The sequence below is a fragment of the Onychostruthus taczanowskii genome, unplaced genomic scaffold, assembly GCF_017590055.1.
Source record: "Onychostruthus taczanowskii isolate IOZ18803 unplaced genomic scaffold, ASM1759005v1 scaffold19, whole genome shotgun sequence".
Lineage (NCBI taxonomy): Eukaryota > Metazoa > Chordata > Aves > Passeriformes > Passeridae > Onychostruthus > Onychostruthus taczanowskii.
In genome coordinates, this window is record NW_024499128.1 from 6,749,325 (window position 1) to 6,772,998 (window position 23,674).

General features: G+C 41.7%; 3 protein-coding genes across 3 annotated transcripts in view; 2 read left to right on the forward strand and 1 right to left on the reverse strand.

Moving 5' to 3' along the window:
• The first annotated feature begins 505 nt into the window (after window positions 1-505).
• Window positions 506-18,359, forward strand: METTL9 (methyltransferase like 9). Its single transcript, XM_041401944.1, has 5 exons — window positions 506-957; window positions 4,414-4,604; window positions 6,820-7,029; window positions 7,493-7,677; window positions 17,624-18,359. Exons 1-5 carry the CDS (start codon window positions 784-786, stop codon window positions 17,827-17,829), a joined length of 966 nt encoding a protein of 321 aa, XP_041257878.1. The 5' UTR covers window positions 506-783; the 3' UTR covers window positions 17,830-18,359.
• Window positions 10,468-16,900, reverse strand: IGSF6 (immunoglobulin superfamily member 6). The gene is made up of 6 exons (XM_041401945.1): window positions 16,810-16,900; window positions 14,883-15,233; window positions 13,876-13,982; window positions 12,767-12,820; window positions 12,029-12,112; window positions 10,468-10,885 (listed from the first exon to the last, which is right to left on the reverse strand). The coding sequence occupies exons 1-6, from the start codon at window positions 16,874-16,876 to the stop codon at window positions 10,847-10,849; spliced, it is 702 nt and encodes a 233-aa protein (XP_041257879.1). The 5' UTR covers window positions 16,877-16,900; the 3' UTR covers window positions 10,468-10,846.
• Window positions 18,360-23,428: 5,069 nt separating the features above from the next.
• OTOA (otoancorin) overlaps window positions 23,429-23,674 on the forward strand; it is a 32,268-nt gene continuing 32,022 nt past the window's right edge. Inside the window, exon 1 of the mRNA XM_041401796.1 lies at window positions 23,429-23,507. Within this exon, the coding sequence (XP_041257730.1) occupies window positions 23,429-23,507 (79 nt within the window). The remainder of the gene's footprint in view (window positions 23,508-23,674) is intronic.

Below are 23,674 nucleotides of genomic sequence, written 5' to 3' on the forward strand. Positions count from 1 at the left end.
CAAAAAAAAACCCCTAACAATCTTCAGTGGACAACTGTCTAAAGCTCTCAAGTCAAAAACTTCCCTCAAGGGGGTTAAACATCAGTGAAAATGAACTGCACACAAAAATCCTCTGGCAATAATCTGCCGTTGCTCTGGTTTTGCTGATTTCCCAGGATAAGCAAGGTTGGATGTGATCAGTGCTCGATCAGAGGGGGTTCCAGGTAAAAGCCAGGATCCCAGAGGGCTCTGGCTGCCAGCGCCACCCTCCCGATCACACGAAGGGCCGGGCGCGGCCATCGGACCCGCTCTGAGGGCGCGGCCATCGGACCCGCTCTGAGGGCGCGGCCATCGGACCCGCTCTGAGGGCGCGGCCATCGGACCCGCTCTGAGGGCGCGGCCCGCGCCTCCGCCCCGCGCCGCTCTGCGCACGCGCGGCTGACAGGGCGGCACCGAGCACGTGCGCCAGCGCCGCCGAGGCGCCCTCCGCCCGCCCGCCGGCCCGGGGCGGGGACGAAGGAGGAGCCCGGCCGAGGGGCCCGGCCGAGCCGCCGCCAGCCCGCCCTGCCCGGCCCCGCTCCAGTTCGAACGCAGCGCGGCCCCGCCCGGCCATTGGCGAGGGAGAGGGAGGGCGCGGGTGTGCGCGCCAGGCCCCGGCGTGTCGCAGCGAAGACGTCCGGGCGGGCCCCGCTGCCGCGGCGGCGCGTTCCGCCCGGAGCTTGTGCGCGGGCCCCGAGCGGAGCCGCCGCTGCCATGGAGCGGGGGGGCGGCGGCGGCGCGCGGGGCTGATCGCGCCCCTTCCCCATGAGACTGTGGCTGTGCTGGCTGGGCTGCTACACCCTGCTCCTGTGGGTGCTGAGGAGGACGATGTGGGCTGGCCCGGCCCGGTACCTGCGGAGCCCTTTATCCAGGTCCCTCTACGTGAATATGATGGGCAGCCACCGCCAGCCAGCCCCGGGCGCCAGGGAGAACCACCAGGTACAGCCCCGGCGGCGGCCGCGCTGCCCGCCCCTCCCTTCCCTTCCCTCATCGTGCCGGGCTGGGCGGCGGGGGCGGCACAGGGACCCCCCGCCCCCGGGGAGCTCCGCCGGGCAGGGGCGGGGGGTCCGCCGGGGGGGATCGGCGGGAGGAGCGGGAACCCGGCTGCGGGCTGAGGGGGCAGCGGGCCGGGCAGCGCAGACAAAGAGAGGGAACCGCTCTGTCCTGCGGTGAGAAAGTTGCCGTGCGCCCTCCCTGCGGAACGCGCCGCGGAGCGCTGCCGGGGCCGCGGGCTCGGGGGGGTCGCGGCGAGCCCGGCGGTACCCCGGGGGGGGGAGCAGCGCCCGTCCCGCACCCGGAGCGGGCCGGGGCCGGAGCTGCTCCCGGGAGAGGGGCACCCCGCGTTCTGGATGTGCACCCCGCGTTCTTGACGTGCACCCCCCGGGTTCTGGATGTGCACCCCGGTTTTTTCAACGCGCACCCCCGTTTGTCCGGTGAGCCCTGTGAGAGCGCTCCAGGGAAGTTTGCAGGTGGTGGGTTTGTAATCACAGAGATGTTTGTAATTAGTACCGGTGCATCTAGAGGAAAACAAAAAGAAAGTGGGGAGCTGAGACTCCCACAGAGGCCTTGGAGCAGTAGGAGGAGGCAGGCTAGGAATGAGTTGTTGCAATGTGATCCGGCTGCGATGAAAGGTTAGCGCTGTGTTTGGGCAGTGTGGCCGCGGGGGTCGGCACCTTGTGGAGAAGTTCGGGGCCGTGCCCTTGCACTGCAGTGGTTGTGTGATAGATTTCATTTGGAGTGTGTTCAGATCCGCACTGTGTTTTGGCGAAATGCTGCTGAAAATCTGACAGGAGTTAGAAGGGCTAATAAAAAGTCTTAGTGCAGAAGGAAGCTGGCAGCTTAATCGAGGTTAAATATGCAGAAGCGAGCTAACGAAGAAGATGTAGTATAAGCACTTGAGGACTGCTGTACAAAGGAAGACCGTAATTCTTCCTCCTGATCCATTTCTGCCGCCTTCTTAGTGCTCTGGGTAGGCATCCAGAATCTTGTTGTGTGGATGTATCCCTGGAATTTAATGCTTGAGGTCTGCTGTTGGTATCATTCAGGACATAAGTACAAAGAGAAGCGAATTCAGTTTACAGGAAGAACTTCCTTCTGGTGAACAAAGAAAATCTCAAAGTCTTTTGTGTTGTTAAAGCTGTAGCAGAAGGACAAGTCAGGGAAATGTGTTGTGAAGGTGCCTGTGTAATTCACAGGTAGATGGTCTGCAGTAGATAATCCTCATCTCTATTTTATTTGATCAGGATTTTAAATGTAGGTATTGATTATTTAATACATTCAGTAAGATTTATGGTTACTGAGTTTGTGGGGTAAGCAAGGGTTGCATGCTCAGACTGCTGGTACTTTGACTCTGCAGTTTTACTGACTTAACTAGTTTTATGTAAATTAAATAAGTCTTTCATTCTTTTACTAATATTAGGCAAGAGTTGCAATGTTTGTAATTTTTGTTGTAACAAAGGTCTGAGCACAATAATCTGAAAATATATAAGGGATTGACACACACTGTCACATAACTAGTGACCTTTCATATGTTGTATGTGGAGGAAAAAAAAGCAGTTTCTGTTCTGAGGAAGTAGTTCTGGAATTAAGCTGGTTTTCACCATTGTTTTTTTTCATTTGAAATTTAGATTGGGGTTTTGGGGGCTTGTTTGTTTTTTTTCCTCTTATAATGTGCTAGAACTTCTGTTATTCACCAGTGTTATATAGGTAGTTGTCAATAACCTAAATTGGCAAGATTAACCGTGAGAGATCACAGAAACATTGAATCATTAAGGTTGAAAAAGAGCTCCAAGATCGTGGTGGTATTTCACCAAATACCACCACACCCACTAAACCATATTGAGAAGAAGAAATTGGACATCTCTGAACAGCACCTAATTTTTGGAAACAAGCTTCTGTTAAGTTGTCACCATCATCCTTCTGCCAGTTATTATGTCAATATTTCAAAGTCTTAAAGACAAGAATTGTAGGACTGTTGTTTTTCAGTGGATCTGCAGGTGAGAGTTCAGTGCAGAACCCCAAGGTGTATGAGCTCAGGTGTAGTCATGCTGCTTATGGAACAAAGCCTCTTTCCCAAGGCTTTGAAAAGATTTTCTTCTGGATTGAAACTGGCAGCACATTGCAAAAGGCAAATCATCTGAGCCACTCCTTGTGAGTGAACCTGACGCATCCCAGCCTGCTCCTCAGCTCTTGGGATCATTTGCTTCTGCCACACTGAATGAATGGACAAAGTACACCAGCTTTAGTGGTTTTTCAGGAGCCACTAAGGATTCCTTTTGGGAATCACTGCCCTATGCTGATTTATTGAACAAGTGCTGAGCTGCAGTGAGAAGAGACCTAAAGTGGTGAATCAGCAGTTTTGGGGATCCCTGTGCCAGGCTCAGAATCTGTGTTTCAGAGGAAAGGATCACTCACTTGTTCTACCCACCAGTGTGTTTGGAAGTACAGCTGAGAGCCTGAGCGTGCCAGCAATGCACCCGTTGTGCAGGAGGTTTTCAAACCTCAGCAGCACGTTTGCTGCTCAGCTGAGGAGTCTTGGGGTCTTCCCTCTCTGCTTTGGGCCAGTGTTTGATGGAGCCCCTGCTCACGGATCTGGCACAGGGGCCCTGGAGCACTGTGTGCTCCCCTCTGCTTGCTGGGAAGCTGCACACACTGCAGTCAGAATCCTGTCCCATTCCAGTGATGACTGCCAGTTCCACTGTGCTGAATTCTGTGTGAACCTTGAGTGAATGTTCCTCTCCCAACAAGGCAGACAAATGTGATGGGATCAGGGTCTGAGCACATGTGTGTTAAATCTTTGGGGAGTTACCCCAGCTGACAGTTTCTGTCCTTCTGTGTGCATTTTTTGCAAGATTCTGCTAAAACTCTGCATCTCACTTTAGGATACTTAAAGCTTTCTATCTGCACAATGAACACATGCAGCCAGATTAAGGAATATTATTGCAAGATTTAAGGGGGAGATGAGAGGGTGTTGGCTGTAGAGAATAATTCTTAATGGTAGAAAATAGACACAATGGCATTTTATGAGAAGGACTGGCACTAACTCCATGTAAGTATAGGCAAGTGAAAAGTAATGGTGATGTTCTTCATTAAAAAGAAATTTAAATATTTTTAATATAACTTTTGCATAGAGGACCTATGTTGGCTTTCTAGGGAATTTACCTGTAGATATCTTCCAAGTACAGGGTAATAATTAAGGCAAAAACTAGAAACACTATTTCTTAGCAAGTAATCAGTCCTCACTTTGTTACAATTCTAAGTTTGTTGGAAAGACTGTAGGAAAAGCTAAATTTTTGTATTTATGAAAATTGGTAATAGTTTTGTATGTATTAATTTTGTCTACTTCTGGGTTTACATTGCTGAACTTCTAAAATGATCCTTTATCTCTTTCTTTAGTGGTATGTCTGCAACACTGAACAGTTGTCTGAATCCCTTCAGCCTATTTTTGTCCAGAGTTACCTTGACCAAGGAACACAGATCTTCTTAAACAACAGCATTGAGAAGTCAGGCTGGCTGTTTATCCAGCTCTATCACTCTTTTGTGTCCTCTATTTTTAGCCTTTTTATGTCTAGAACATCTATCAATGGGTAAGTGAAAAGTTGATCTTGGGTAAGCTAAATACAGGTTGGATTTAAAGTTTTCAAGTGTTCAGCCCTCCCCTTGATCTGCCAGCTTGTCAAAACGTGTAATTTCCCTTTGCTGCTCTGTCAGATGTGAAATGTCCTCCTGTGTTCATCATTCCCAGCCCTCTTAACTGGTGAACACCATTTCCAGTGTGGGGGGACAGAGGAGGTAATTGCAATTAATACAGGGCAGTCAGAGGATTCTAATTGCATTTTATAACAATTACTTGTGTTAATTTTCTTCTAAGAGAGTGTTCTTTATGTCTCTTCCCTCAGCTTTCTTCCCCCCTCTCACTTTGCCCTTTGCCTACTGCCACATTTGTATCATTTACTGTTGTGATTGTCCTGGTGGCTGTATCCAGACTGTTCTGTATTGTGCCTAAAATTCTTCCTACTGGAGAGTGTTTGCCTGTCCACAGCAAATCATGGCACATTTCTAAACACTGCACAGTTGCCCAAGTGCTGTGTTTGGTAACATAAATGTGGAGTATTTTTCTTTCTCTTATTCTCTAAAACAATTTCACCTCAATTTGTGTGTAAGCTGCACTGGAACAGATCACTTCAGGAGCATGTTTAACTGATGAACCATCAGCAAAGCAGGAAAACATTAGTTGATAAAACAGCATTCTTCAATTCTTATTGCATCAGTTGCAGAGGAGTTTGGCTGTTCAAGGGTGATTTGGTGTTTTTTTCAAACAAGGCAGGGTTCTTTTTTGCTCATCTTACCCCATTTAGACATATTTAACAGCTTACCAGCTTTGACCTTATGAAAAATGCATTTTTTTTACATTTAGCCAATTTCTCCAGTATCCCCACCTCTGCACCTGCTACATACTTCTGCACAGTCTGATACAAAATAGGAGCTGTCTACTGGGGCTAGAAAAATAGTCTTTTTCCTTATTTTCTACTCAGATGACTTTATGAGCTTCCCTGTGGTGTTCTTAGTTATGTGTAGCTTTATATAAAGGTTCCTTTGGTCTCTTCTTCCTTTCTCTTGATTTTTTTTCAAAGGCTCTTCAGGGCTTTGAATAACACCTCATAATGCTGTTAGGAATAATAGCTATGAGCCAATTATACAGTGTGGACTGACACATGTGTGCTGCAAGGGGGCTCTACTTAAATTGGATGTAGTCTGTTTATTTTTATACATTTGATATCCTGCTTAGTTTCTTCTCTATGACTTTGTATACTCTGTCCTTTTTGTTTCCTTGGGTTTTAGTAGTCAGTCTTTCCTAGGCCAGCTCCTTTTCACATCTTTTATTCTTTGAGTCTTTTTGTCTCTGTTTACCTTTTTTCTTCTTTGCTTTTTTTTTTCCTGTTCATTGTCTTTAAGATTAACCTTTAAGATTAACCTGCTGTCCAACAGGAGTTTAAAGAATAGTATTTATCTACCTGCAGTCTATTAGTGACCAGTTCTTCTCCCTCTGCCTGTTCTTCTAACTTTCATCACTGAATTCTGCTATGACAGCTGAAACGTGTCACTGTGTAGTCTTCAAACAGTTATGGGCGGGTATGGCATTGACTTGATCCGTAAGGAATCCAACTGTCACCTCTACCCAATTCCTTAATGAGTTGTCTATTTTCTGTTCCACAGCTTTTCATGTTGAATGCAGGATCTGCAGATAGCAGCAAAAGCCATTGTAACATAGAATTAAAAAAACCTCTTTTGCCCCTCCAGCAGCGTTACCCCCATGCTTTCTTTAAATCTGTTTTCTGTCTTCCCTCCTCATTCCACATCCTATTCCTCATTCATTGTGCATACTTCTGTGTCTGCAGCCATTTTATTTCTTCTGTTATTTCATCCTGTTGTTTTTTTAAGGTAGGTAGCAGAGATTCAAATCTGTAGATGTGACAAATAAGGTTCAGTCTTTATCTTTCTTATCTTTCCTATCTTTCTCTTCCCCTTTTTTTTTTAATGCAATAATTTTCTTGAGCTGCACCCCATGAGCTCTTCCTTACCTAATCAAATTCCTTCTGGAGTCTTAACCACTGTAACTGCATGTGGCTCTGTGTTTGATCTCTTACAAGTGCAAGGCAAGTTGAACTGGATTTATCTGAGCACTGACCTTGTCTACTATTATGTATAACTGGTTCCTGCCAAAGCACATTCTAAATTTCTTGACTGCCTGTCCTATTAAAATTTGTACTAAATTGGTCATTTCTTGTTTTTACATTTTAGGCTGCTGGGAAGGGGCTCCATGTTTGTGTTTTCCCCAGAACAATTTCAAAGACTGCTTAAAATAAATCCTGAATGGAAATCCCACAGACTTCTCGATTTAGGGGCTGGAGATGGAGAAGTCACTAAAGTTATGAGTCCTCACTTTGAAGAAATCTATGCCACTGAATTGTCTGAAACGATGATATGGCAGCTTCAGAAGAAGAAATACAGGTATCGACTCAATAATTCCTACATTCTTTATATCAGCAAGTAATTTATTTGTGATTTAATGAACATTACAGCAAGTAATCTATTTGTGATTTAATGAATGCTCAGGATTTTCAGTCAATTCCTTTATTGTTTGATTGTTATGGAAAAGGTTAGCCTGTACAAAAGCAGAAAAACAAGGACGCGTGATGATCCCTCTTACCACTGTTGGTTTCTGTCTCCTTTATTACCTGATGTTTATCAGACTGTATAAAGGTTCATAGGGCTGGACATGCAGCCATGCTGATCATTGATTTAGTTTCCTTTTCCAAAAGACCAGAAGGGATCATGTCTGTCTCTTCTCTAAATGGTTGACCTTACCTGCACTATCAACACGTCCACAGGGAATTTTTCTCTTCAGTAGTTCTGTCTGAAATCAGCTTGTTTTTATTTAACAGATTGTATCTCTTTCTCTTTCCTTTCACAGGGTGCTTGGTGTAAATGAATGGCAAAACACAGGATTTCAGTATGATGTTATCAGCTGCTTGAATTTGCTGGATCGCTGTGATCAACCACTGACTGTATTAAAAGATATTAGAAGTGTACTGGAGCCAACCAGAGGCAGAGTCATCCTAGCACTGGTTCTGCCATTTCACCCCTATGTGGAAAATGGTAAGTGCACAGATTAACAGCTGTTTAGGCAGGTAAAGAAAATATTTGTATGATCCAGTATCCCCAGATTAAATGTTTCATAAGACATGTTTGTATTTGATTTTTTACTCATGACTGGTAGAGGGCATGTTCAGAAGTACAAAGTCATAGGTAAGTAGGCTACGTGATGTGAGCTATTTTGTTAACTCCACAGAATACATTGTTGACACCAACAAAAACTCAAATACTGAAGTACAGATCCTGTTCTGCAAGTTACCACATTTCAGCTGTGTTGGAGCAACTTGGAAAGACTGGTCTCTGATTAAGGCCTTTTACCCCAGCTGTCTCTAGTGACCAGTTGAGCAAAACCACCAGAACTGTCTACTGCTGAATAGAGACATTCAAGTCAAGCTGTTTCAAGTGTTCCAGATGAATCCCACCTAAAAATCCATAGAAAGATAACTCACTTTCCAACATGAGGTCTCAAAGTAAAATATGGACCCCTACAAATACGAAGTATCAATCACTATTAATATTGTATGAATTTGCATTGTACTAGTAACAGGAATAAAAAAGTAAAATTCAGTGCCAAAACTCAATTATTTACCCTACTCGGATTTAAAAGAAATATATGAGAGATTTTCAGATGAATCTGTCCTTATGACTAAACTTCTAAAGAGACTAGAAACCTTTTTACATGCCTGTGATTGTGGATTCAGGTTGAAGCACCCTGAAGGTGGTTTGAATTCCAGGAGGCTGATGTTCATCAGTCATTGTTCTGGTTCTCCTTGAGTGTTAAGACTTTTCTGTGGGAAGGCATGGATGCCCAGAAAAATACAGAACTAATCATGTTCTGGCAATCACAAATGCATCAAACTGAATCTGGATTTCTCTTTTTGCACGCTAGTGTTATTTTGATGGGAAAAGGGAAAAAATAAGTATAAGAAGTAATGCCATCAGGTGAAGAATTACTTATAATACAATATTTGAGCTTGTAATTGTGTAACTATTTTGAAAAGTAGTGTGTCTTAAATTAGATTTGGTGTTTGACTTAGGCATCTGTAAAGTATTTCAAGCATATTTGGTTACAACTTACTGTTCCTATAACGTGGAACAATGTGGCTTTGCCTTGTAGAAATCCTTTTCCACTATTTGCCACAATTATGGATACAGACCCATATAAACTGTTAACAGTGCAGGTTAGCACACACAAAAGTTATAGCTTTCCCACTAAAAATCAATTTAACTGTGGGCTAAAGAAACAGACAATTAGCTGCCAGACTGTCTTCATGATGCAAAAGCCATTTTAGAATTTCAGTATTTTCATTCAGCTATTCTACATGATGTATTTTAAAAATAGATATATACATATGTTTCATATATAACAAAATTATACTTGGAACATTCAAAGAGGAGAACATTCCACAGCTCAAGTAAGTTCTTGTAGCAGCTCATTAAAACCAGCTTGAACCCATGTAGTGAAACTTTTTTATTTTGTAGAGAGAGAACAAATGGAAAAGCATTGGGACAGGTAAGGTGTTTGATCCAGTGATAGATAAATTATTTTAGTCAAAGTGAGATATATAGGTTATTACATGCAGTATAGTGGGATGGTAATGGTAGAAGCTGTCTATGTGAATAACATAAAACCTGCGCTAAGAGAACAAAGCAAGGTGGAGAAGCAAATACAGGTCTGTGCTCACTGTTTGTGGAATGACAGTGACACCTAGAGTCCAGAGGAGCTCAGCCATAAATTCTTTCTGGGGCTTTTCAGTCTTTTTTCAACGTGCAGAACAACCAGGAATGCAGTTACTGCAGGTGTGTGAGTTTGGCAGGAGAGCCTGATGAATCACCAGGTATCAGACCAGTCACTAAGAGCAAGTATTACCACAACTTCATTTTTAATAGGTGTCTCACAGAGTCATATAAGAATCCTTTGTATCTCCAAATACAGACAGAAAAAGTCACCATTGGATAATACATGACTGGACTGGTGTAAGTTTCTCTAAAATAAAAATGTTACGCCATATTTCAGAAGTAGTGAACACTGGGAGTCTGGGAGTGTGAAATTTCCTTGTTGAATGTGTTCATATCCTTGTAATGGATTGACAGGGATGAGAAGGCAAAGGTGTGTATTCTGTATACAGAATGTGTATTCAGAAATACTATTAATTGAGCTGGACCCTTAAGATGGACCCTTGCTTTGTCTCAGTTGTCAGTTGTCATCTTGCAGAAGTAAGAAATGCCACTTGATTTGTTAAACAAAGCCTTGCTTTATTTAAATTGTGATAAAAGATGCAGCTGTTCTTTAGAAGGGAAAATGCCTGATACCAACAGGTACCTTGTAAAAGTGCTGATTTTGCAGATTGGCTAGGTAGTAACTGCTGAAAAGGGTACTTTAAAAAAAGTATACTGGATAATGTAGTTCTTTTTTGTGCTTGTATCCATGTTGAACCGGTCTGTAAAGCAAAGTGTGGTGCTCCAGGTGTTCCTGACTTGGGGTGGTGGGACTGGGAGATGGGAGTTGTCTGCCTAGCAGGTGATTTTAGTATTGGAGGAGCAATGTTTTCACAATGACATTTACTTTCCTAAATAGGTTTGGAAGATGCTCCCATCCCAAATGAGCTTTTCCAGGATAGTGCATGTGTTTATATTGTCAGTTTTTTTCTGCTTACTTGCCTAATACACAGGTTTTGCTCTGTTTAAACTGTTCTAAGGCTCATTTACTGTTGGTCTGTAGATGTTACATCAATAACTACCCCATTAGCATGAGCAAATCCAGAATTTCATCCATGAAACAAGTTTATTTTCTGTTGCTGTCAATTGTCAAACATTTTTCACATCCTGTTTCGTGTAACAGGATTACATAAAAGTTTATGTAAAGAGAAAAAAAGAAGACAGAATTAAATCTAAACTAAAAAAAGGAAACTTTTATGAAACATCAGCAGTTATCTTACAAAGATGAAGTCTTTTCCCTGGGTTCTTGTAAATGGAAAATGGAATATGTAACACAGATGTAAGGTACAATGCACTTGGTTCTGGTGATCTGTTTAGAAAATACTCCCGAAGAACACTGCCCTGCAAGGTTTTCTCCTCTTCCTTTAAAGCAAAGGAAGTCTGTGAAGAAGCTTAACTTCCTCACCTGCTCCTTTGCATGCAGAGTTGAAAAAATCTGAAGTGCTGCATGTGCTCATCTGTTCTGATAAACAGTGTCATCTTCCAAATCATCCTAGGGGCAGAAGTGTTTTGTTATTGAGGTGATTTTTTTTCTAATAAAGGCAGAATTTCTTTTTTGAGGCAAACTCCATCCCCTTAGTGTTTCAGTAAAATCCTTTCTCCCCTCTTATCCAGTTGTTTTTGTCCATGTGGTATCTACAGTCTTCAGAACATGTTTCTTACCCTGTTGACTTTTCCTAATCTCCAGGGAGCACAGGGGCAATAAAACATGGCCCATATTTTCATATCTGATGGTCAAACCAAGGACCTGGTCATGTCAGCAGGGACTGGAAGGCTTTAAGGGGGTAATTACAAAGGAAAATGATGGGAGCTGTATGGAAATAAATGAAGTGCAATGTATATAGGAGAAGTGTTTGACTTTGGTCTGTGTCATTTGGTTCCTCCTTGCATCTCTGAATGATCTCTGTGCTCAGAATAGGAAAGGATTAACATTGTTTCTCAAGAGAAACAAGATTTCTGAAGCAAGGTTTTGAAGCAATTTTCTTTGCTTGCAAATGTGTGTTTTCTAAAGTTGTGTGGTTTGGTTTTGTTTATTGGGTTTTTTTTTAATAATTTACATGACCCGTGTAAAATTATTGTCGTATAAGACTTAATGGCATAAATTTAGAATGATAAAATAAGTTGTGTGGCTTTACCCAGTGATGTTGAATACTTAGTCTGTGAGTCTGTGTGCTGCAGGAAGGGAAATACCTTTAAAATATATTACAGAGCTTTTATAATAGTTTTATGTTTCTATCCCCTACTCTGGGTTAATGGAGCAAGAGGAGCTGAAAAAGCAGTACTTTTCAAACATAACCTCTTAATAGCTCCAGGCATTTTACCAGACAGTACAGAACCAGACCTCTGCTTGGCAAAATACAAATTTATGGCAGTTCTAATTTTAAATGTACAAGCATACATTTAAAAAGGTGTGTGTGGGGGGGGTGTGCACACCCATGTATAACTATGTATAATTATATATGTAATTGTATGCATATGGCCATTTAGAATGCTTTATAATGTCCTTGTCTGTCATTTGGAATACTTTTTTTTTACGTCTCTATCAACTTTAAAGCAAATAGATACATTAAACTCCTAAAACCTTTCATTTTCTGTTTTTCCCTATAAATTTAGGTATTGGTGGGTGGATACTCACAGGCTGTTGGCAGTGTTGAGCAAATCTCTGCTTTTGAAGTTCTTGAGCAATTGCTTGAAAAACTTTCCGGCCGCTATTTATTTTCTGCAAATAATTTAAAATATTTGGTTCAGTGCAACATTTTGAGTTGGAGGAAACATCTTTTCCTCCCTTCTAATTTAGGTTTTTTACCTGGATATGTGTTTTGGATTGTTACTAAGTAACATTTTAAAAACATGGAGTTTGGCAAGCGGAAGGTTTTTTTAGTTGCATTATTATTTCATTACCTAACATATACACCTTCTTTAATCAGTTTGGCAGGCAGAAGGTTTTTTAATTGCATTATTATTTCATTACCTAACATATACACCTTCTTTAATGGCTCTTTAAATGCATGGCTTCTGATTTTTATGCAAGGATATATAGTGATGCACGTTGTTGTTAGTTAATAGCAAAATCTGTTATTGTCACAAGTTTGAACAAAATTTGCTTAAAACCTAAAGGAAAGAGTGTGTTAGAGATGGCCTTTACAGAGATTATCTTTATCATGCATCCAGTGTGTTAAATTACTTGATTTGTTAAAATTAGTTGCATATAAATTGATAACTAATTTTGTACAAATCTAAAAGTGAAGCCTTAGCAGCTCAGAATGTCTCTTTAATGGAATCATCAGTTAATCACAAATTTGATGCTCAATATACTTCAAAAAGACAAGAAGCAGCAGCTCTGAATCACAAAGCAAATAGCATGGTAACATACACAGTTCTCTGTTGTCTGGTCTTTTCCACTTTTCTTTAGCAGCTTTGGTTTTAACTGGAGGGAGAGAAAATAAATGAAAAAGCAATTAAAATATAAGATGAGAAGTTAGCAGAGTAGTTAAAATTATTGCCCTTTTGCAGTGTCAGTTTGTAGGTAAGTGTTTCATTAGATCAGCTTATACCATTGGAAAAATCAGAGGGGTTTTCACATGTGTGAAGCCTTTTTCAGCTTCTGGTAGTAGATACTGCAAGTGTTTTTGCTTTGAGCGCAGTGGGACCTGCTTGAAACACTACTTAATTCTCAAAAATAAACCAATGGCATCACAGATCTACTTTTTCCCCTGGAGAAGGCTTGTTTAATTTTTCCCACTGTACTCTTCACTCTGTACCTTCACTTCTAAAGAAAAACAAAAATGAAAAAGCCAGTCTTGTCTTTATGCTTAGACAGTAGTCACTACAGGAAAGAGTCATTTTACCATATCATACCAGTAAGGACTGTGAAGTCCTGATTCTCCTGTCAAAGTCTCATTATCATGTAAAGATTCCTGTTGTAGCTCTGTTTGTTTTTATCTAAACACAAATTTTGTTCTAGATTTAAAAAAAAAAACAAAAAAAAAAACCCCAATAATTGCATAGCTTTTAACCATGTGCATTTTAATGGGTTTGTTTCTATAAGCATAAAACTTCTTCCAAGTCTCTGATATTTTTAAATTTTACCAAGGTCTCTCTTCTGTACATGTATGAAGAGAGTCAGTAGACAAGCAAGGTCAGATTGCAGTAACTTTACTGCAGCTCATAAATATTTTGATCTGAATTTAAATCATTTTACTGGAAATTTATACTCTTAGGACAATTTTAACTTCAGAATACCTTTTATTTTAGACACTTTACTGAAAAAAGAAAATGTGGTTGCTGTTGAGAGTCCAGGTATGTGCCATGCAGGAGTTCACAGATGTGTGTGTGCAGCACATGGACTTCAACCAACCTCTCTTTAAAACCTAAATATAATAGTTATGAAAGCTAGAAATGTGTTTTTATTCCCTTTATGGAGATGTGAAAACTGCATTGATTTACAAAATGAACAAAACCAGAAAATCACTCTGAGCCTACCTTGTAGACCACAAAGGAAATGAGCACAGCAGAGCTGTACAGGAACAGTAAGGACGAGGCGATGATCATGGAGATGAGTTTTCCATTGCTGAGCTGCTTCCCTGATCCTTTATTAAAAATGAGTGTTAGAATAAAGAGCAGATCTGATTCACTTAATTTTTTTAAGACTCTGCATTCCAGCTCCCTTTCTCTGAGGAATTAAAAAAAATATACTATCAGTATTTTTTGGGTAATTTTCATTCTAAATTCCTTAGTGAGATCAATTTCCTTTTGTTCACTCATATGTTTGTGAGGACAATGGAGACCTGTTAGTTTTGATTACAAACCTTTCCTTTAGGGATAGAGAGAGAATGGTATCCAGTGTTCTGCTCCTGTAAAGGTATATCTGAATAAAGCTCATAGACTTCTGTTCAGAAATGGAATTAGAGGAAGGAAGGAATATAAAGTAATAATCCAGCTGAGTGTTTCTGGGTTGTTTTTTTTTTTTCTGTTTTAGGCATGTAAAACTGAAATGTAGTTACTGAAGTTTCATCACTCTCTTAACTAGAGGCAAGTGATACAAAGGTTTGGAGCATTTTTCTCAGGCTGGTAGTGTGAATCCCCAGGTCTGAGGCCCTGCACTCTCTTGGCAACTTCTACAAAATGTTAGTTTCTCTACTTCCCATTTTCTAGTAGATACTTCTTTCTGACAGCCACAAAAGTCTTTCTGTAAGAGGATGTAGAGTGTGGTTAGACAGCATAAGTGCAAAACTTCTTTCTTTTGTAAAATTCTAGAGTCATCTTTATCACATGACAGAACAGCCTAATTAGCAAATGAGGTTGAGGTGCTCATTTGTGGAATCCCTCTGGTTTTACTAATAACATCTGAATATAGCCATACTACTCCTAATGGGTTTGTTGGTATTTCCATCTTAAATGTCATTCTTGAAAGTATAAATCAAGAGAGTATTTAGCAAAGATATTTATTTCTTCTAAGATGCTTCATTAAGAAAGAATAATCAACTGACCTGTTACTGTTAGTACTGTTCCATCTCCTGTTTGTTTAGAAAGGGGTGAATCTGAGTCTGAAAATGCTATTCCACAGATATAAACAGCGCTGTCATTTACAGTCAGATCTTTTATCTGAAGTAAGATGTTATTTCCCGATGAATGCACTTTATACTTCTGATGATCTGTGCATCCAGGAGTACACAAATCCTGATGTGTATTAGTTAAAAAACGAAACCACAGAACTTCAGGTGGGGACGAGGAGCATCCAGAGGCAGAGAAGGAGCAGGTTAGGGACACGTTCTTCATGGAGGAGTCAGCTTGCTGAAACCCGGGCTGTGTTACAGCGACTCGGCAGTGACCTGCAACACCTGTTGGGAAGGAACAGTTGGTGATGTGAAGGACAGCTAAAAAGCCTGGTACAGTCTCAAAAGAAAAAACAACTACTTTTGGTTCATTCAAGGAAAGGTGGGAGGAAAGGAAGAAACCAACTGTGTTTCAAACTTGAAATTACTAAGGTTGTTTTCAGCGAACTTTGTTTTTAGACAGTTCCTACAGCTTGCACGTGTGCTCATTTAACACTTTTATCTACAGGGTGATATGCTTGCCTTTCTGTTTTGTGATAAAACAGGGAAGATTGATAGATCCAAAGCAATGTGAATGTTTCCTTTGGCACTGGAGAAGACCAGAAGAATACTTGGTGCCATTTCTAGCCTGATATTTAGTGCTGCATGTTTGTGGGGGTGCTGGCCAGTGGGGGTGGGTGTTGTGTGATGTAAGTGCAGTTGCTCAGTGGAGCAGTTCTCTAGGGCTTTCTCTCTCCTCCACTGCTCCTGGTCTGAGCCAAGCCAGACAAGCTGAAGGCAGGGCAGTGGAAATGTCATAAATCAAGACATTTATAATTTAGTGACTTCATAACATTGATTAGAATTCACAATAGTTCCTAGATATTCTTCCACTTCATCACATATATTGACTCTGGGTTTCTAAGAATAATAGTGCTTGTTAGTCCTGACATTTAAAAATGTGCAGAGAAAACAATGTTAATCAGAGAAGAGCATTCTAATTAAGGAACTAAAATGTGTGGTTTAATATGACTAGTCTGGAAGATTTTTTAAATCCTTATTGAAATCCATGTGTATTCTGTGTTAATATATTTAATTTTATTCAAATAAATAGTGTAGTTATTTAAACTGTGGCATTGAGGGTATTGCAGCAAGAATAAAGGTAATATCTAAATAGCATCCTTTTCTGCTTGCCAGAAAATAACAAACTAGAAGATAAATAAACTGACATCTCTTAGTGTACTGCTGAGACACAATTTGTAAACCTGTCCATGGTGAACAATTAGCATTGTCCCTTCACCATTTTTCTCACTAAATCCAATCAGATTCAGTGTCTGTGACTTCTTTAGGAATAAAGTGAAACTGGTTCTGTGCCAGGTCCATATCAGAGCCATTCCACAGCACTACAGCAATCTGAAGATTGTAAGTTGTGGGTGTACTTGCACCCTGTGTGGTGAAAGGCAGTAGCTTGTGCTTCTGCAGCTGATCTCCTTCTCTTTTCCACCTTATCCACAGGCTCTGGTGTCCTTGCAGAGCAGAACTCCATGGCCTCAGGTCATATAGGTGCTGCCTGCTGAACTTCCCAAACCCTCCACCCAAACAAACACAGTTGCTGGTGTATTCCAAGCAGGGAAGTGCACCAGGATTTGACCCAGAAATTATAGGTTACAGCAGCGTTTCAGACTTTTGGAAGAAAAAAGCATTTGCTAGCAGTTGGATACTTTGGAAGTTGTATGACACTAGCAGAAATTAACCCGATTTTCAGCAAAACTTTCCACTGCTTTTCTTTTGTAGCTGTGCTGCAAATCATAACCACAAAATTCTCAGTTTTGTTTAACTATTGTTAAATGAGAAAATGTAAAAAATTTTTTAAAAGTCTTACCAGCACCATACAGGATCCAGTCAAACGCCAACATTAGCACGTTTTTAAATTTGTTGAAAGATGCCATTTCTTGTATCTCTGTGGAAATGAATCTTCTTGAAGGAAGAGGAACTTAGGAAATGTTTGGATTTGCAGAACTGTCTTAATCACAAGATGTAGAACTTCCTGTTTAGAAGGGTGTTTACTACTGCATTTAGCAAACTGTTTAAAGGTACAGAGCAAACCAGAAAGCCTTTGTTTGTCGTGGATGGCATTACTTGGAAAATGAGTGAAGAACTTGAAATTTGAATTCCTGAGAGTTGTGCCTATAATCCTTCAGATTATTTCATTTGATACAACAAATAACAAGACATTTTCCAGCATGCTACTTAATCAGCTTCTTAATTTTATAAGACCCTAAGCAGCCTTTAGCAGACAGTAGCTGGTAGGTGACCACTGAAGGGACAAAGTAGCTCTCCACTGTGATATGGGTGATCTGCTGGTGAAAGCTTCACAGCAAATCATAGTTTTCAACTTGCCGACTCTAATTACTGTAATTACCTCTGTGCCTGTCTGCTGGTCACCAGCCTCACTAATGGCAGTTACCTTTTAGCCACTCCTAGCACTTCTAGTTAAAAATGTAACCTTAAAGAAGCTGCTTTTGAACAGCAGGGATAAACTGGAAATGATCTTGCAACAGGTCTGTAAGTGGTGTGGCAACCTCCTGTGTGTAGTGGAATGGAACATAATTAGTGTAATTATGCTTTCTGTAGGAAAATGCAGCACACAATAAAGTTTTCGTTATAATTGAAACAAAGCTGTTCTGTTTTCTCAGTAGGTGGCAAGTGGGAAAAGCCCTCAGAAGTTTTGGAAATCAAAGGGCACACTTGGGAAGAGCAGGTGAACAGCCTGCCAGAAGTTTTCAGTAAAGCTGGTTTTGCCATTGAGGCTTTCACCAGACTGCCCTACCTCTGTGAAGGTGACATGTACAATGACTACTACGTGCTGGATGATGCTGTCTTTGTCCTCAAGCCAGTGTAAGCCTGTGTGAAGTAAAGCTCCACAATCTAAGCCAAGAAGCAGCCTCTGAAAGAGGATTTTGATTTATGGTTACTTAAAGGGAGGGAATTTTGGGATTGCCATGCTAAATAAATACCATGTAAGAAATTTAAAGGCCAAAATAATAATGTATTTCTTTGTAGTGTGATTAGGTGGGGGGGGCGGGAAAGGTTGTTTTTTTAAATGGACTCCTCAGCTGAGTATTTCTTTTTTACCAGCTCTTAAACCAACATTGCATTCTGCAATCCAGCAGCAATGGGTGATATTTTTTTATACTTACCTGCAACAGGGATCATATCCAAACAAAAGCAATAGTCTTTATAATGGTGAAACTGATACAGTGTGAACTGTTGTGAAAGAAATCAAGCAAAATCTGGCAATAAAATTATCCATTCAGTTCAAGCCTTGTTGAATGAAACTGTTGAAATGGATAATCTTCCATGCTAAGTTACTTTCTCTCTTACTGTCATTCTTCACGTTTTTAATCATGCTAATAAACTTTTTTGAGATGACTTTTGCATTAACTTTTGTGTTCATTTCTGTAACCATAGCCATGCTTGTCTGCAGCAACTGCTCTTTGTGTTGAGAATCAAGCTTTCAGTAGCAACACAACCTTGTATTTATTTAAACAGCATTTAATTATTCTTTAATGAGATAACAGTGCACAAAAAATTTATCACTTGGTTGGGTTTCCTTCATGTTCTTCCCTGTCAAAGCCTCATAAATCCTCATTGCTTTTGCATTTGCCATTTTCCAGCTAAAGGGGTTACAGTAGAACTTGTCAAAACTGCACTTTAAACTGATGGCTTTAAAAACAAACCCTCTAAGCAAGTCGTTGCCAAATGTTTTCAGCTTTAAAAAGTTGCAGGCGGTTTCTTGCAAATTTTCTGAGTCAAACTGCCTGTGAGGATCAGGCTGTAGGGGCTTGAGACATTTTCATTTCTGCTAGCTTAGAGATATTTTCCTTTCTTCAAGAGCACTTAAAAAATGCTGTTTATTTTAGCAAGTCTTGTTTCAAAAACTGTTCAAGTGGATAATTTCTGCCAGTTGGGATATAGCTTCTCTTTAAAACAAGAGACATCATAAGTGTTACAGACCTGGCAGGTGTATGTCATGCAGTGCTTGGGTTGCAAGTGTGACAGAGCAGAGAAACCTCAGGTAAGTAAAGTAAGAACTGATTTCTGTTGCTTTTGAAGTCTAAAAAAGTTGTCTGTTGTGGGGTTTTTTTGTGGTTTTTATAATTAATGGTGATTTTATGCCAGGTAGGATGCTTAACAATGTCATTTTAAGTTTACCTCAAACTGATGGTTAATGATTTCTCCTGCCAATTTCTTAGCTTTTTGTTGCAAGTCATCTTTGTGGAATAGTATTCTGTAGTATGGGGCAAGGGCAAAGGATGCTGAAATTTCAAATTACTTCTCAACAGTGATTTAGACTCAGTGTTATTCTCATTTCAGGATGTGCTGTTGCATTTTGGCACGTAGTGCAATCAGATTTGTCTGTTGGGAAAATGAGCTACGTATGCTCTGGAGTGAATCCATTAATTTATCTTCTGCTACCTTCATTTTGTACTCCTCCAGTAGTGGGAAAATGTTTTTTAATGTGTCATTAATTCAGGCTAAGGTAGCAAATATGTAGTAAGACAAACTTCTTCAAAGGTGCTTAAGTGTTTTAATCACACATGTTAAAGATCACACAAGAGACTGCATTTCATGCCTCTCATCTTTTAGTCCTGTCACTGAGGATTTCAGTTTGTAATGGCTTTGAGACATTTGGGAACAGAAGGTGCAATGTAAACAATAGGGTTTTTTTTTTTTTCCTTTCTTATGATTTTCTACTTTGTTCACTCTATTTAACCAAGTATCCTTACACTTGAGATGAAGAATTAAAACATGACCAATAATGAAGAAAATCTTTCTAAAAGCCTAAATTCAGCAGGGTCAAACACCTGCTTAGTCCTGTTGAATAAACAGAATAACCCCCAGGACTGTACCTACACCTGTATTTCTAAAGCCAGACTGTACCTACACCTGGATTTCTAAAGTCAGACTGTACCTACACCTGTATTCTAAAGCCAGGGTTCCTTGTGAGCGAAGGGACTTCTTCCTCCCTGCAGGCACTGAGCATTTGTGTGCAGTCAATGCTGCTCACAGGCCACTCGTGAGTTCCATAGGGTTCCTTGGGAGTTAAGGGATTTCTTCCTCCCTGCAGGCACTGAGAGAGCCTTTGTGTGCAGTCAATGCTGCTCACAGGCCACTCGTGAGTTCCATAGTTCATTAAATTGCCCCAAAGATGCCATCCAAGGGAACAAGTGCTGCAATTTCCGTGTTCAAATTCATTACTCCTGGGTTTGGGAATCCTGCCTTGTCCTGCTGTGGGTGCCAGTGTCCATCCAAGCTGCACTGAGTGCTCTCACTAATGTGCAGAGTTTTGCCCTGTGGAGTGGCTGAACTGTTCTGTTCTGTCAGGGTGGGCTGGGTGTGTTGCACTGCTGGAAAACAATGCTGTGCAAGCACTCGATTTAGGCAGAAACTTTCAAAACAAAGTTGGAACAGCTTCATCCCTCAAAACCGCAGCCTCCTTTTGCCGGGTGATCCCAGGTACAATCAGTTCATACTCTGAGGGACTCAGGGCCACCTGCCCCTGCTTGGGCTGGGGAGATGGGGGAGCAGGGCAGCACCAGCCCTGTGTTTCCCCTGCACAGCTTGTTGAGCTCTCTTCACCTCGGGACAGAAGTGTCCCCTCCTGCCGGCCCTGGGAGTGCCGAGCCCCGGGCGGAGGAGCCGCTCCGGCCCGCCCTGAGGGCCGGGGCGCTGGGCCGGCGCCTGGGGCTGCAGGGCGGTGCTGGGCCTGGCCCCATCTCAGGGTCCCTGGCTGGAGCCGCCCAGCTCCTGCAGTGCCGGGGAGGAGGCGCACGCTACAGAGGCAGGTAAAGCTCTCTGGGGTCCTGGCCCTCCTTCTCTTCTCCTGCCCTCTCTCCCTTTCCAGCCCGCACCCCTTGCGGCTTCCCCCATGCATGTGGTGCTTTTTCTTACAGCCCGGGTGCCAGGGGGAAGGTGGGCACCGGCAGTGTGAGGGCTTATCAGCACAAGTTGTGGTTGTAAGGTCAGTTTTCTGGTTATCGAGCTTCAGATATGGCAGCGACGGCATGGAGTGAGTGATAAAATGTCTAGGATTTCTGTACATGGAAGGGTGGCTGTTCTGGGAGTGAGAGGAGAAGGAGATCAGGGAGCTTCTCATAAGCGGGGAGTCCTGCAAGGCTCAGAGATCTCATCGCAGGAATGGTCTCCGGGGAAATGCTGGGTGGGATCTGCAGGAGATCCCCACAGTGTGATTGGGACTGTCTGGAAGTTGCTGTGAGCTGCAAACTGACCTGTTTCACTCAAAAAATGAACAACTTCATCCCGGAGATGCTCTTGCCGTGCAGGGCTTTTCACAGCCCTTTTTGTGCCCTGCTGATTGTCCGCTTGAGTTAGTCAGGATGAAAAAGCACTTTCCTTAGCATTTAATCTCCTTATACATTAAGTTAACATGCTTTAATTAAAATATACTCCCTGATCAAAGTGAATAAATCGGAATAAACAAATCGGGAGTGACGTTGGAAGCATGATTTAACCTATGCAGAGTAATCAAACCTTACTGCAAAATTATTAGGGCACAGGCAGAAACAAACACAAGTAAGTTCATTGTCTGGGAAACCAGATACGTCTGAATGAGAGACATTTACTGTGGTGCTCCCAAAAGAGTAGCTGAAAGGAGTTTCAGTGTGTGTAAGAACAGGACAGAGGTGATAGCTTCTTGAAGTCTAAAGTTTAAATTTTTCATCATCTGTCAGTTTGAGACACTTCTGTTACACGACTGGAGTTAAGTATTTGCAATAGACTGAGGTATTGCTGAAGGCTTGTTGAAAGATTTTTATAAAAGAGTACCTTGGTACATGAGATTAAACAATCCTAAAAAAGGTGTCATTTATCAAATATTCAGATCTGTAACTCAAGCTGTGGCAGAGAACTTGGGGGGGGGGGGAAGAGAGAGCACAGAATTCAGCAACAAAAAGAAATGCAGAAATTCAGTGTCTCACAAATAAACCTTTGACATGAGGGAAAGGGAGACAAAACCTAACAAAGTCTCTTCATGGTCAGAGCCAAGTCAGCCAATGGGACCCTGTGTGTCATTTGTTAAATCAGGGACTAATCCCAGTGTAAGAAGTTGCCATCTGTGGATCAAGGCATCATCTAATATCTCAGATTAATTTGTTGTTTACCTGTGGGGGTGGTGACTCTCAGGCTGATCAGAGGGCCAGGCAGAAAATCCTCTCTGCAGTGTGGATTGAAGCAGCTGATGGCCCTCAGAGCTGCGGAGGGGATGTGGCTGCAGAAACTCCTGTGTGAGTGAAACCTGCCCAGTCTTGGCTTCCTTTCCACCCCATTGCATTAGTTCTGTGTGTCTCCTTGTCCTTCAAGAACTAGACCAAAATCAACACATTCATTTTGTTTAGGACAACTGTGAAACTCAATTTTTTTTCTGGTGGCAATCGGTGACAACCCAGTGAAAAGTGAAAAGCTCTGTGTACCCTATTACTGCCCTTCCAGACAATTTATCTTTCAGTGATTTTGATGCTGCATAGCACAGGGCTGGACAACTGTGAAACCCAATTTTTTTCTGGTGGCAATCGGTGACAATCCAGTGAAAAGCTCTGGGTACCCTATTACTGCCCTTCCAGACAATTTATCTTTCAGTGATTTTTATGCTGCATAGCACAGGGCAGCAGGGATAGCAAGAGCTACCAAAACATCTCTTTCCACACAAACTGTGTCCGTGGTGGTGGTGAAACTTTGGTGGAACACTTCTTGTGAGTACAAAGACCACGGCTCTGATCTATCCAGGTGAAGTGACATGGTCTGTTTTCCCAAATGTGTGACTTACCCTCTGCTTCAGAAGAGCATAAGGCCATTTTCTCCCTTTCTGCCAAACGTGGCAGCAGGGAAGGGGAGTGCTCTGTCACCTCCCTGCCTGGAGCACCCTGCAGGGACAGGGGACCAGGGCCAGGCTGGCCCACCCCTGAGTTCAGAGATCTGCAAATGGAGGTTCCCAGACCAAGTCTGCAGTGATACTGCAGCTTAACCAGCTAGGAAAAGCTTAGGGTTTGTTTGAAGCTTCTTTATAATTTCCTTTTTCATTCAATTTCTCTTCTGTTTTATCTGATTTTAAAAGGATTTGTTTGCCTGTTTTAACAAAACTGCATTGAAGTCGTACTTAGGTGCAGTGTAACTTGGTAAATAAATGGTGCTACAAGGAAGAAAATGAAATGAGCCATTTGCTGTAGGGAGATAAATCTGCCTGCACATGCACTCATGGACTTGTGTTTGCATAAAGTGTATCTCTATCCTAGAAAAAGATCTAAATTAAAAACTTGGGAGCAAGCAGCCCTGGATTGTCCTGATCTCTATCTGTACTCCGTAGCGTAGGCTGTCTCTGATTTATAGCTATGAAATTTGGGGTGAATATTGCATTTTGACTGTGTTCCTCCTATTTTCCTCTTCAATCCAAGTATCTTTTTATTCTAAAAACACCAGAAGAAATGTCCAGACTTGTGAAGATGTGTTTCTTGTTGATATCAATGAATCATGCCAAGATTACTCACAGTCAGAACTCTGAAGGTAAGACCAGAACTGCTGTCTGAGGGGTGTATTTGTGGCACAGAAAAAGCTGTTTGTAATAAATTAGGTGTTGTTTAGTAACTGAGACCATGGTTTCTGCACTCTTGGCTTCGTGGAGCTATGCCAGCAAAGAATTTCACCAAGACTGATTATTATTAAATAGCCTT

What these genes read in the sequence shown, in the direction of transcription:
- METTL9 (XM_041401944.1), top strand. Translation starts at nt 784, where the DNA reads ATGAGACTGTGGCTGTGCTGGCTGGGCTGCTACACCCTGCTCCTGTGG. An exon ending in TCTAGAACATCTATCAATGG is followed by an intron (nt 4,605 to 6,819) that starts GTAAGTGAAAAG and finishes TTTACATTTTAG; the next exon opens with GCTGCTGGGAAGGGGCTCCA. An exon ending in TCACCCCTATGTGGAAAATG is followed by an intron (nt 7,678 to 17,623) that starts GTAAGTGCACAG and finishes CTGTTTTCTCAG; the next exon opens with TAGGTGGCAAGTGGGAAAAG.
- IGSF6 (XM_041401945.1), bottom strand. Translation starts at nt 16,876, where the DNA reads ATGGCATCTTTCAACAAATTTAAAAACGTGCTAATGTTGGCGTTTGAC. An exon ending in CTGGATCCTGTATGGTGCTG is followed by an intron (nt 15,234 to 16,809) that starts GTAAGACTTTTA and finishes CCTTCCCAACAG; the next exon opens with GTGTTGCAGGTCACTGCCGA. An exon ending in AACAGTACTAACAGTAACAG is followed by an intron (nt 13,983 to 14,882) that starts GTCAGTTGATTA and finishes TTTTTAATAAAG; the next exon opens with GATCAGGGAAGCAGCTCAGC.